The 14,219-nt window shown below is 29.0% G+C and overlaps 1 protein-coding gene across 2 annotated transcripts; it reads right to left on the bottom strand.

Moving 5' to 3' along the window:
* Positions 1–1,039: 1,039 nt before the first annotated feature.
* On the bottom strand, positions 1,040–13,560 carry LOC130894657 (uncharacterized). Of its 2 annotated transcripts, none has more exons than XM_057801596.1 (12): positions 13,313–13,560; positions 11,970–12,364; positions 11,627–11,817; positions 11,340–11,564; positions 10,699–10,863; positions 9,005–9,149; positions 8,504–8,925; positions 6,069–6,354; positions 5,899–6,016; positions 4,584–4,886; positions 4,243–4,494; positions 1,040–3,007 (listed from the first exon to the last, which is right to left on the bottom strand). In XM_057801596.1, the coding sequence occupies exons 2-12, from the start codon at positions 12,351–12,353 to the stop codon at positions 2,802–2,804; spliced, it is 2,697 nt and encodes an 898-aa protein (XP_057657579.1). In that variant the 5' UTR covers positions 12,354–12,364; positions 13,313–13,560; the 3' UTR covers positions 1,040–2,801. The 2 variants fall into 2 exon arrangements, with proteins under 2 accessions (XP_057657579.1, XP_057657580.1); XM_057801597.1 differs by lacking the exon at positions 13,313–13,560 and adding an exon at positions 12,899–13,083.
* Positions 13,561–14,219: the final 659 nt, after the last annotated feature.

Here is a 14,219-nt window from a genome sequence, read left to right as displayed (position 1 = left end):
TGTTGTTATTTTGAATAAATAAACACAAGTTATTGGAGCGTACCTAATTCTATTTCGGACAGGCACTTGTCAACTGTCATTAATTTTCATTTCATGATGTCATGTCATCAAGCTTAGATTATCGTATTTTGTATTATAACGATGACTTATAAAATCTTCAATAAAGCCTAAACCTTTGAGTAAATAAATTGCAGTGTTCTATAGTTGAATACCATAACTCCGGATGAGTTTCAGTGCGACTTGGTATAGTATTAGCTTGTTGGATGCTAGTAGGAATCTTTGACCTATTAATCAGTACTGTTACTTAGTTTTATTGCTTCATCTTAGTTCGTACAAGTAGTTCTTTAGTTATTTTTCGGTCCAGATGATGTGTCCCAGAATCCATTGTATAGAAACTTTATTTTTCTTGCTTAGTTCGTTTAATTTTTCTGGGCAATAGGATTATTACTTTCAGAATGTGGGGTTCTGGGCCCTTACAACTCCTATTCCAGTTCTGTCTGTTGTTTTAGATCCATCTGTATACTATTCAATGACATTGCTGTTTATTTCTTGCACGGTGTTATGATCCCATTTATTTTTACAGGTTCTAAATTTTTTCTCTTCAGTTTCTAGACAGTGATGTTTTTTCCATTACAACTTTGAGAGGGAAGATTTAGAATCATTTCTGGTGCAGCTGTTAGGTATGATTTCATGGCTCCGGTTGCACATGTATCTTTGAGAGATTATTCCTAGTGGTATTTAGACTAAGTCTAGTACCCCATTTATGATTATTGGTCTTAGAATTGCCGTAAACATCCACAGTAGGATATTTGAGTTACAACCCCATTTCTACTCTGCGAAGTTTCCACACACCATCAGGGCCTTTGTGATTCTTCTCTTTTTCGCGTTTGTTCCAGAGAAATTATTATCAAGTAGCATTAGATAGGTGGAAGTTGAAGTTATCAAGAATTTAAGAATATATTTTTGATTAGAAACTTTAAAATATAATATGTAATGGTGTATCTGGAATAAATAAAAGGAGTCAATGAAAGAAAAAGAGTTGTATCTAATAAAACTTTATTATTTTGAAAACTCGGAAACTATAAAATAAAATATTTTTTTTATGAAAACACTAAAATATTAAACATGAAAAGAAGCCCACAAATTCAAAGTTCAGTTGCAAACGAGCATTTTACGACAATCAAGTAGCAATTAATCCATAAAATGTTCATTTTATTGCAACTAAAAAACTAGTCAACTTAGTCGAATTTGAACATTAAAAGTTACAAATTCTCTTTGATTAATGACACTTTTAACCATTAAAATAAATACCAAAAATATCCTCTATTGACTTTGATCCTCCTCCAACTTTTTGTCAATCCTTTGCTATTCTAGTCATATTTTTCTAGGGGTGCATTTTGGATTAAACAGGAGGACGCGCAATAGGGATTATAAATTATCCCTTTAGGCATTTAAATGATTAAATTTAATCAAAATTGTTGCTAGTTTTAAATAATAAAACGAGTACTTTCTTTTGGGGATATAACTTTCACCAGATTCTACACTGAGAAAACATTAAGGATTAATTAGGGAAAACAGAACAATATTGAAACACACAGTAATCCAGGAAATTATCCCGTAAATATGATAAAAAATAAAACGTCCAAATGTTATAAAACTTTTTTTTCGTTATATATCGATGTAAAGTGCTTTTATGTTAAATTTGAAATGTTGAAAATTACAGTTAAGGAACAAGTTTAAATACAATTATTCCTAGTGTAGGAAATTTTATTATAAACGTTGGCAGCTGTGTAGCTTTGGTTTTGGTATCAGGATCTATATACACCAATAACTTGAGAAAAACGACAATGTGGCAACATCTGTTTTGAATATTTATCCCAAAAGCCCTATAGAATGCAAAAAGTGATCAGTAATTGATCAACACTCGAACAAAGAAAACTGGACACTATATTTCAGTTTAGATTTTTGTTGTTATCCAAATTTGAACATATTAAAATATCTATGATCTTTTAAATTTTCTTTAAATCGAATCTAAAGTAACCAAATATGCCAAAAAAGGAAACAATAAATAAAAACTGCCCTTTATAAATTAACAAACTTATCTGAAAGCCTTATATCAAACAAACAAAGTGATAGAGATTATTTATCAATATTCAAACAGGAAAGTTTTGGATATGTACTATACGAAAACGATAATTATTTATATTCTAAAAATGACATTAAAAATCTAAATTATGAAAAAAAAAGCTCAAATTAAATCTATCTTCTATATATTCTATTCTACATATTTCAACTAAGATTCATTATAATTATCAACATTATTACAGTACCGTACTCATCTGGTATGTACTACCCCCAACTGTATATGATTCATATTTCATGAGATTTTTTTTCAAATCTGTGGGAACATTATTATTTGAATCGATCAAAACGTTGAGGGAATTTTATGTACATTCACCAATAACGGACTTTTTCTAATTTTCAATCGACCTACTCGGGGGAGAAATATACTAGTAGAAAAACACATTTTCCACACCCAGTGCTATTCTGGAGTTAATATCCCAAAAGTTTCAAGTACTTGAATATATAATATATTTATTTTTAACGATTAAGTTGTGAAAATCTATGAAAAACTAACAGAACTTTCCAAAAACTATCAATTAAGGATTTTACTCTATTAATCATTAAATAATTAATTGGAAGTAAAAACATTGATATTCCACAACAAACTCGTTAGAACCACTAATATCTAAATAAAATCATAAAATGTTATATAAAAATAAGGACACTTTTTGTGAAATTTAATCTGATGACGATGAACTACTTAAAGATTCAGAACTTGAGCTGCTATTTTTCTTTTTTCCTTTTTTGGTAAAGGTTATTTCATTTTTATTACGATTTTCTTTTGGAACATTAGTTGTACCTTTTCCTTTGTTACCACGAGTTCTTTTGTTGATTCCACCTTTTCCACGGTTATCTCTTTGATGGAATTTCTTGGATATCCCACCTAATAATAATTTTATTTCGATAAAAAAAGATTTGCACAAGACACATTTTACGTTTGATAATATTCACTTATTTCCATAATAAACAGTATTATAATTTATATTTTTCACTAATAGTAATATTTCAACCTTTTTACACATTGTTTTTACTATAAACAAAATCTAAACATCCCTAAATTCAGTTCAAAACTAAATACGGAGTACTGAAAATACATTATTTATATATTTAGAAATATAATTATTCCTCAATTACTTTCAAGTTTCATAATTTTAAGAGAAAAACATTAAAAGCCACAAATTAACCTAATAATTCTATATCTAATACAAAATGGTGGACTGTCAAAATAATTTATTTTGACAAATGTAACGAGTAGTAAATAGTAGCGTTCGGTAATGTTGTTCGCGATTTGTATCACATGATCATAAGTTGAACAGATTGATTGTGGTAATACTACGAATAACTTGACCTAAAATAATTGAAGTCAGTTTAATTATTCAAAACATCCAAGTACGTAGAAACAACTGTCGAATAAAATTGCTAATTGATAAGCAACGAAACGTCAAATATGAGAATACTTTTTCAAATAGATCTTAAATACAAAAATGTATATAACCGAACAGTGAAATAAAGTGGATTGCCGAACGATATTGAACAGTCAGAAGCATAAGTTTACCTAATCGAACGCAGTAATTAGTTTATTCAATTCTAGACAGCTTAAAATAGTTCCGCGGGAATTTCAAAATTTGAATATATTCGTAAGTTAGTTCTAGGCAACTTCTGATAGGTCCAGATAATTTCGCGTGAATTACAAAATTTGTATATAGGGTAGTAGACCGAATCAAGATATTTTTAGGATATCTAGCTCTGGACAGCTTTTTGAACCAACCAATATCTAATCATGAAAAAAACGAAGTAATCATATGCAATGTTGTCAAGTTTATAATATTTCAAAAAGTATCAGAAATTAATATTTCATATGAAATTTTCGAAGTATCAAGTTTAATGTTTAGAAAATGTAGTTTTTACCTTTAAAAAATTATTGAAAAAAACTAACTATCAAACTGATAATTATAATGGAATGGTAATTTTTTAATAATTAATAAAAAAATAACTTTCAACTAATTTTTTTTAATTTAGAATGTAACTTGACCATAAAATTCTTCCGATAAAAATATTTTAGTCCCTTCCAAAAAAAAAAAGTTCGAATCAATTTTTTTATCCAAACATGCACCTTACCTTGTTCATTGGGTACCGAATGACTTGGCCAACTGAAATCTTGATGTTGGTAGTAGTTTTGAGGAAAATTCATACCGTGAGGTAATTGAGGATATAAATTGGGCGAAGAGACATTTTGATCCATCAAACTTGGAATTTGAGACGTTTGTGGTTGATTTGGATGTGGCATATTGGAAGCCATTTTTTTTGGATCGTCGGTTGATTTTAGGGTAACATTTATATGGTATTCGTTAGTCGGTTTATCAAAATTACCTTAAATATAATAAAAACTCAACAACTATTTTCAAATAACAACAATCATAACCTCAAATAATAAATTTCAACTGTTATACTATGTTTACCTTGATATTGTTTATTTTCTGTATATGCAGGTCCTTGCGGTGGAAATTGTTGCCCTTGTGGTGGAAACTGTCCTTGGAATTGATAGGGATACCCTTGTTGAGGAAATGTTGGTGGTGGTACAAATTGTGGCATCGGTTGATATGGACTACCGTGTGGGTATCCTCGTGGAGGGATCATATTCGGACTTTGTGGTCTTGCTTGATTGAAATTATTCTGAAAACCTCGAGTTTTATTTCTAAACGTTTTTTGATTTTGTTGAATTTCCTGGTAACTCGGAGGAGGCGATGAACTTCTTGCATTACCTAAAATATGTTTAATTGACTAGAAAAAAGCCTTCGACTGAGTTAGTCTAATAGATAAATATCCATAATTTTGAAAAACAATTATGAGTGGAAATAAAGTAAAAAATCTACCATTTGATATTAAAATATGAAAATTAGAGGGATTAAATTATATTTATACGGATGATAATACCAGGTGTGTTCAGAAACTTAGGTAAATATTTAAATTTCGCGGGTTTTAATAGTGTCATTGTCAAATAAAAAATTTCCAGTTAACTTTGTCTATGGTATTTACGTTTTTATAAGAAATCAGCCATTTTAGTTTGTTAAAAAATCGAATTTGCATCAAATTTTGCCATAAAAAAGAAGAATCTTTGTAACCTCGTTATTTTTCTTTTCATAATATACAAACGAAGTACATATCAGATGAGATCGCTCTCTCTAAATCCATTCTCGTCCTTTCAAATATTCAAAATTCCACAATGAAATTTTTTAAGTACCAATTTCTACGAGGGTTGTCGGAAAAGTTCCAACAACCTTTTAGAAAACCTCCGAAAGCTCTATAACTGTTTAATTACATAGACAAACGCCAAATTAGAGGTAAAAAAAGAAGAATATTTCTAACCTCTTTACGAAATAAGAAGATGGATAAAGATTATTAAAAAAAATCACATTCAATAGACAACCAAATAATTGTTGCTACCCTTTTCTTTCAAAATAAACGTTTAAATATAGAAAACGTCATTCTGTGAGGAAAATCTCTCTACTACACATTTTTTCCTTCCAATATACAGGGTGTCTCGCAAAATAGCCGATACAGAGCAGATTGGAGGTAGTTTACCTCTGTACCGAGTTGCATTCCTCAAGGTAGGGCCCAAAATTTATAAATCGATCAATTTCTTCGCAGCCCTTAAATTTGAAAATACCAAATTTGATACACTGCATGAGAATGTTAAAATAATGGTAATTTTAAAAGTTTCATTTTGAACTTCATTATTACATTTGAAATACTATAAAAAAATGAATATTTTACCTTTATTTTGTTGTTGTTTCTGTTTATCATTAAAGTTTTTGTTTTCAGATTTATTCTTTTTTTCTTCATATTTTTTATCATTCTTCACCTTTTTGACATCTTCCTTTCTTTCTGCGGGCTACAATACAAAAAAAATAGAAATTGCAACTTCAGAAAACTTTCTTCGTTACCTTGAAGGCCATTTTATGGACATACTCGGTATGCTGGAACTCCTTAGTTCTTGCTTTCTTCTGACAATTATATAATTCGCGGATTTTTTGTCCGTTGTGTTTCAATTTATATAAAATTTGGACGCTGTCGTTGATTTCTTTGGCAGAAACTAATTCGTCTCGTCCTATGGTTTTGGTCATCTTAAGGGCTTCATCGAAACGGTTTTTAATTTCTGAATATTTCACCAAGAGCAGCTCCAGATGTTTAACGGTTTCTTTGTTACATACCATACCCAAGGATTTTTCCCTGAAAAAAAATTTAAACAATATATAGATTTTCATTTTTTATGATAATTCAAGGTTCAAACACTCAACGTAGATCAATTGGATTGGTATATTTTCATTTTTAAAGTTGTTCTAGTTCTGAAAATGTAAAAAAATGGGATATGTCATTAATTTTGAGAAAAATTCAAAGTTTACTCGAGTGAAACATGAATTGAAATGAGGGAGTATAATTTTTGATACTAATTTAATGTCACAAAGAGTCAAAAAAATAGTTTTGTCGTTAGATTGTCACTATTAGTGTTAATTTAAGGACCAAAATCAACAGTGGCATTAGTTTTGAATTCACCACAAGGTCTAAAAAAAGTTAAACGTCAATTGAGATAATGGAGTACTAGTTTTGAGTACTAATTCAACTTCTAAAAGAGTGAAAATCCAGTTTAGCTGTTATATTCTATTAAAATCTCCTCAAAATGAGGAAAAATCGAAGATATTGTTAGATTCTCAATGTAAATTCTAATTTAAGGTCTGAAAATGTGCAAAAATCGATGATATTCTTGTATTCTCAGTTATAATGCTAATTTGAGGTCTCAAAATGTGCAAAAAACGATAATATTGTTGTATTTTCAGTTATAGTGCTAATGTAAGGTCTCAAAATGTGCAAAAATCGAAGATATTGTATTTTCAGTTATAGTGCTAATGTAAGGTCTCAAAATGTGCAAAAATCGAAGATATTGTTGTAATTTCAGTTATAGTGCTAATTTGAGGTCTCAAAATGTGCAAAAAACGAAAATATTGTTGTATTCTCAGTTATAGTGCTAATTTGAGGTCTCAAAATGTGCAAAAAACGAAAATATTGTTGTATTTTCAGTTATAGTGCTAATGTAAGGTCTCAAAATGTGCAAAAATCGAAGATATTGTTGTATTTTCAGTTATAGTGCTAATTTGAGGTCTCAAAATGTGCAAAAAACGAAAATATTGTTGTATTCTCAGTTATAGTGCTAATTTGAGATCTCAAAATGTGCAAAAAACGAAAATATTGTTGTATTTTCAGTTATAGTGCCAATTTTAAGTCTCAAAAAGTGCAAAAATCTGAGATATTGTTAGATTATCAATGTAAGTGCTAATTTTAGGTCTCAAAAAGTGCAAAAAACGAAAATATTGTTGTATTTTCAGTTATAGTGCTAATTTTAAGTCTCAAAAAGGTGCAAAAATCGAAGATATAGTTGTATTTTCAGTTAAGGTGCTAATTTGAGGTCTCAAAATGTGCAAAAATCGAAGATATTCTTGTATTTTTACTTATAGTGCTAATTTAAAGTCTCAAAATGTGCAAAAATCGAAGATATTCTTGTATTTTCAGTTATAGTGCTAATTTTAAGTTTCAAAAAGAGCAAAAATCGAAGATATTGTTAGATTCTCAATGTAAGTGCCAATTTTAGGTCTCAAAAAGTGCAAAAAATGAAAATATTGTTGTATTTTCAGTTATAGTGCTAATGTAAGGCCTCAAAATGTGCAAAAATCGAAAATATTGTTGTATTTTCACTTATAGTGCTAGTTTAAATTCTCAAAATGTGCAAAAATCGAAGATATTGTTGTAATTTCAGTTATAGTGCTAATGTAAGGTCTCAAAATGTGCAAAAATCGAAGATATTGTTGTTTCCATTTAAAGTGTTGATTTATGGTTAAAAATGTAAAAAAAATCAAAAACAGATTATAAAAACATGGAAAATTGATAAGGTTATATTTTAATTTTCAATGCTAATAAGTCTGAGGTCTAAAAAATTAAATTTTGTTGGTAGATACTAATCTTTTGCGTCAATCTAGAAGAGTAAAAAATCAAATAAATTAATTTTCCATCCCAATTTGACGTTGAAAAATTCAGAAAAAAATAAATTGTACTGTACGGCTACAAGTGAATACATAACCTCACAAATGTATGCAAACGTCATTCCTAAAGCGAAACAGCGTTTTGGCGGGAACATTCAAAAAGTAAAAATCGAAATAATAATTATTTATAAAAAAGCTATAAAATAAACAGTTTTTTTACGAACTATCAATTGTAAACGATACGAAAATTGCTGGTAATCAATTTGAAAAAATTTTACAGAATATTTTTCAATATTAGAAGTTTCAAAAAATAGTTTGGGTAAATTAGATACGAACAAAATTCGTACCTGTCGATCAAATATTCGATATACTCCTTATAGGAATCGCTAAAGGGAGTTATGGCGTTATTCTGTAAGAAATGCGCAAACTTCGCACAAATTTCCACGATAATTTTATGCTCTTCCTCCAATTCCTTCTGTTTCTGTTCGATGTTCCTGATCAATCTCCATTTATTTTCAATCACTTCCGATCTGCTGGCGATTTTCATCTGCATATTTTCATCTTTCTCTTGATTTTCCACGGTCTTCGTGGTGTAATATACGTGCATGTGAACTCTATAATCGCAAAAACATTGCGAACAAGTCGTTGTTCCATTCATCGCCGTGCAACTGATCAGATTCGGATCGCCCAATTGTTCTTTACCCACGTTGGTTAAATAGCAATGAGGGTGACATCTCTGTTTGTAGTTCCAACAATTTTTTCCCGCTACCTGGAATACGAAGATCGATTAGTTGGAAAACTGTACAGTGTCTAGCTTCGATTTAAAATAATAAATGAACGACACTCACGGTGATAACTTCTGCGCATTTTTTTGCAGCACAAACAGTCGCAGGATGATCCAACTGCGTTACATCTAATGTTATTACGGGTAGGTACAATTTGGATCTCATTTCTTCCAATGATGCATTATCTTCACTTAGTAGTTCTCTGTGCCTACAAGAATAAAAAAAAAATAAATTAGAATCCTTAAATTTATCAATTTCCCCAAATCGGAAGCCCAGATGCATATTTATTTCAAAAACATTATTTTTATATGGGCAAAAAGGACATATCGAGATAGATTCTGGTGTGAAAAAGTAGATTCAATTTTGGGAACAAAAACATTTGCAAAAATACATAAATTGTTATAACTTTTTATTAAAGGAACTAATAGTCACTGTAAATTGTCAAAAACTCATGACCGGATCAAGGCTAAGGTGAAAATTTGTTACTAAATACCCTAAAAATTGAATTACATCTTATTTCGAATTGAAATGATTTTGATTAGATTGATAAGTCTTGATTACAGATTATAAATCAATATTTGAAATAGTTTTTAAAATTTATGTCACAAAAAAACAGTAAAGTGAGCTCAAAGTTTATTAATCCTTCCCCTAAATTATCTTCAAAGACATCTATTTATGAAACAAAAACCTGGATATCACAGAATCAACTTATACAGGGACTACTTCGAAATAATTATCATCTGCTTGATAAACAGCAACATCTCATTGAGTAAATAAATTGGAGGCACCTCTGTACAGTTGGATTTTGTGAAATCTGATTTTTTTGATAAATAAATGTCTAAGGATGATATTAGAGGATGCTTTCTATTTTTTTAATTGAATATAAGACTCCTAAATGTCATAGGGAAGTGAGAATCATTATGAACAACCCCTGTATGCATTAATTCGATGAAATGTTATTTTTTTTGTAAAAATTAATCTCTAGGAATCATTAAGAGGAAGAATCAATAGAATTCGAGCATGTTTTCTATTTTTTTATGGATTAAGAGACTCCTGAATGTCCTAGAGAAGTGATAATCATTATGAACAACCCCTGTATACATTAATTCGATGAAATGTTATTTTTTTTGTAAAAATGAATCTCTAGGAATCATTAAGGGGAAGAATCAATAGAATTCGAGCATGTTTTCTATTTTTTTATGGATTAAGAGACTCCTGAATGTCCTAGACAAGTGATAATCATTATGAACAACCCCTGTATACATTAATTAGATGAAATTTAATTTATTATTTAATTACTTAAGCAACCTTAATAAGAAACACTCTGAAGTACACTCATATTTAATTAGAAAAAATTGTTGTCAAGGTGTAAAAAGAAAAACCATAACCAGCATTTCTACTGAAAGTTATAACAACGAATATAACCTAGTCTGAGGGTTAGATTCAAAGAATAAGTTTTTGAAATGACCATACTTATGATTATTTTCCTATTTGTTTTTTTTTTTATAATATTTAGTGTATTTGTATCGAAAAACAGGGATGTTACAAAATATAGTGTGTGGACTCCTAAACCAATAATATTTGAACAAGTTTCAACCTCAGCTGTTAACGAGATGGTTAAAAATTATTAGAGGTTTTATGAGAAATTTTCATCAATAAATAACAAACAAAGTACTGACTAATCAGATAAAAATCTAAGAGATCAAATTTTAAAATTGGAATCCTCACAGAACCTGTAAAGACAAAATGGTTTTTACCTTGATAAAACTTCCATGTTATGTTGAATCAACTGCATTATTTCTGCAAGCGGTTGAGACAATTGGTTGATCATCCTTCTGGCTTCATTAATTGCATTGGTGCTTTTTACAAAGTGGGGTTTCAGCGGTTTTTTATCTTTTTCACCTACGATATACTTTATCATACTAAAACAAAAATAATGACGTGAAAGGGTAAAAAAGCCCTAAAGTCATCCTTGGAATGCAATCTCTATAATTTATTTTAACAGGAAATAGAAGAAGACGGAGTATCAGAATTATCAGGAATCACCGAAATCCCTCAAGTTACGCAGCTGTTAGCAAATAATTAAAAAAAACGCCGAGAATCAGAATTTATGCTAATAATAATCAAGAAATTTCTTCAATTTCTTAATTGAAATTGTTTTACAACAGTTCAAAATCTTGATGTTTTGTTTGTATGTGAAAGCTAATTTCAATTAAAAGAAAACTAAAATAGAGATAATTAATCATCAAAAACAGAAAATAATAAATATATCCTGAAATAGAAATTATTTATTAAAAAATTATTGTTGAATTGAATTAAGTAACATTATACTAAAATTTTTGGAATTTGATTTTTTTATTAAGAAAAAATTTTGTGAAAAAAAGTTGAATTTACTTACTTCCAGCATTGTTCTGCAGATTTCTCCCAACTATCCTTGTTTCTTTGTTTTATTTCAGAACTGATTTTAATACCTCCCTTAATAGCTGCTAAATACCTATAAGGTTCATTGTCGAAACAAAAAATGTTTTTATCGAATGGAATCTTAGCAAACGGAGGTCGATTACCAATATCTTCCACTGTTTTTTTCAAAACACCAACTGTTTCACCAGGACTATAATCTGTCCTACAAAATAAACATATTATCTTGATAAAGGAATACAAAAAAATAATTTTTTTCATACTAACCCTCTTGTATTGGTGAAACAGAAGATTATGTTATCACTGGCAGTTTTATCCAAACGAGAAAATATTTGATCAATACAATATTTAAAAAACACTGTATTTCTAGATTCGTTTGGTTTCAATAAGAAGCAGATAGCATGCAATTCGTGTAAATTACTAATATAACTCAAAATATTTTCGGAATTAATATCATCCTTAAAAAAAAAAGAAAATAAAAATGTTGTAATTATCAAAAAACCCAAATTTGATTTTAAATTAAGAAAAAATTATAAAAAAGACTACGCTGAAAGAAATATAATTATTTTCTCAACTTCAATGTGTTTTTCATATTTACGGATGAACTTACTTGTTTAACTCCCCTGGTATCACCCATTCCGGGGGTATCAATTAATCTTATGTTTACTTTCCCGTTCCATATAGGGAAAACATATGTTTTCACATCTTGTGTAGCAGATTCACCAGTTTCTAAATATTCGTTATTATCAGTATCACCAGTACTAACTAAGTGATACTCCCCATATTTATCCATAATATTCAACTTGCTTGGTATTAGCACCATCAATTTATCTTTTTTCGCTTGTTTTAAATCGCCATACGTTAAGTAATTAGCAAACGAATTTATCATTGTAGATTTTCCTACCCCAGTTGAACCAAGTAGCAAGATATTGATATCAGTTTTTTGATTGATGTTCAAATTTTTCATTTTAGATTCTATTTTCGACTCTGCCATTTTGACTGATACTGAAATATTATATTTTGCTGTCAGTTCTTAATATTTGGTTTGTTGTTATCAATGATTATTAATTAGGAAACAGTAAATTGTCATATAACATTAATAATAATTTTCCCTTAAGTTCGTTATCAATTTTTAGCTTATTATTATTATTTCCATCTAAACTTCATACTATTTAACTGATATATACACAATAATATAGCACTAAATTAAAAAGTTGGTTAATGAAACTAAATACTTATTTGAGGTTAGAAACAGAAATGTTCTGAAACTTTTTATTATTTGTACAAAATGTAAAAATGGATTTACATTACATTATAATAAATTTATTCAATACTGTGGAACAATTATGCTGAAGCGACGTTTTTGATGGCCAACGCCCTGATTTTGACACCATCGTACATTTGTAAAAATTGTAATATTTCATGGTATGTATAAATAATAATTTTTTTTTGGAAAACTGGAAAAATATGAGAGAGGCCTATATCCAAAGGATAGAAAACGGCTAGAAGAGAGAAGAGAGAGATAAATAATAAACTTACCCTTTTTATATAATTAAATTGATTTTTATCTACTGACACAATACAACCTTAATATTTCAAAACTTATTTGCATTTACGTAATTGATATGATGATAACTTTCTGCTTGCAAACAACAAAATGGGATCAAGATAGAGAAACTTCGAATTATATACCACGAAATATGGGAACCACAGAACGATTTTACGTCTCATTGGTGTAGACATTATCAAGGACTTTTATTGTAGATAATTTTGTAGATACAAAAACAATAAAAGAAAATGAATTTGTAATTATATCATATTTATATCGATAAACGAAAAATCAAATAGCAATGTAATTAAGATATAATATGACATTCACTTATAAAATGGTCAACGCCCTAATTTTTTTTTGTTATTGTATACTTATAAAAGTGAATGTGAAAATTTACTCACCTTCTAATAAATTGTTTTTCACTTTTCTTATTTCTTAATGCAATTTTATTATCAACTATTTTAAACAATAAGATTTCAGTAGACTTCTTACCACGTACACCAAGGAACGAAAACAGATAAAAATGATCTCGAAACTTCGATTAAATACCATAAAAATGTGGGAGCTACTCGTTTATACTCTGTGTTTTACTTGATGGATGAAAAGATCTCATTGGTCGAGATAGTTGAGATGCATTACCGATAGCAATTACATAGAAAAATATCGTTACCGATAAATGTAATCTGAACATAGAGTTAATATTAAAGATAGAGAGACCGAAATACGGAAGCTTGTTCAAGTAGGTCCGAATTATTGATACGGAAAAAAACATCAGTATACCTTGTTTTTTCTATTTTATTCTGATAAGATCACCATGACGTGGATGTTTAGAATGGTGGCAACAGTAAAAAAACTAGAAGCGAGTAGAGAGAATTGTAAACCGATGCTGTTAATCTGTCAAGTACAATTCAATTTAAATAGCACTCGGTCTATCTTTATTATTAACTCTATGATCCAATAAGATTTTTATTCGATTCGTAAAATCGATATTTTTATGCATTGATTCTCTCTAAATTATAATGTTATCTATGAATAGATAATGTATAATTTAGTGAGTATTCAAGGTTAACTATTATAGTTGTTTCAAAACGATAAATTTGTCATGTATTTGATAACACGAAGATTTCCAAATGAAATTATTTTATAGATAAATATATTTGCACATGAAAACATACAGTGGGTACTATTATTAATTAAATCTGAATCGTATAGACTATGATTGTTTAGGAGCAGTGAAAGAAAAGTTGAATGGAAATTGAAAAACTTGTTCGTGTGTGTGTTATACAGTGTGGACCAAAAAGATTATTG

This window comes from Diorhabda carinulata, chromosome 5 (genome assembly GCF_026250575.1).
Source record: "Diorhabda carinulata isolate Delta chromosome 5, icDioCari1.1, whole genome shotgun sequence".
Classification (NCBI taxonomy): domain Eukaryota; kingdom Metazoa; phylum Arthropoda; class Insecta; order Coleoptera; family Chrysomelidae; genus Diorhabda; species Diorhabda carinulata.
Note: the sequence above shows the minus strand (reverse complement) of the source record. Positions and strands in the feature narration are given on the sequence as shown.

Excerpts from the sequence above, each read along its gene's own strand:
- LOC130894657 (XM_057801596.1), bottom strand. The coding sequence starts at position 12,353 with ATGGCAGAGTCGAAAATAGAATCTAAAATGAAAAATTTGAACATCAAT. Across the intron at positions 9,150-10,698 it reads AACATGGAAGTTTTATCAAG|GCACAGAGAACTACTAAGTG; the intron begins GTAAAAACCATT and ends TTATTCTTGTAG. Across the intron at positions 4,495-4,583 it reads AGAAAATAAACAATATCAAG|GTAATTTTGATAAACCGACT; the intron begins GTAAACATAGTA and ends ATTATATTTAAG.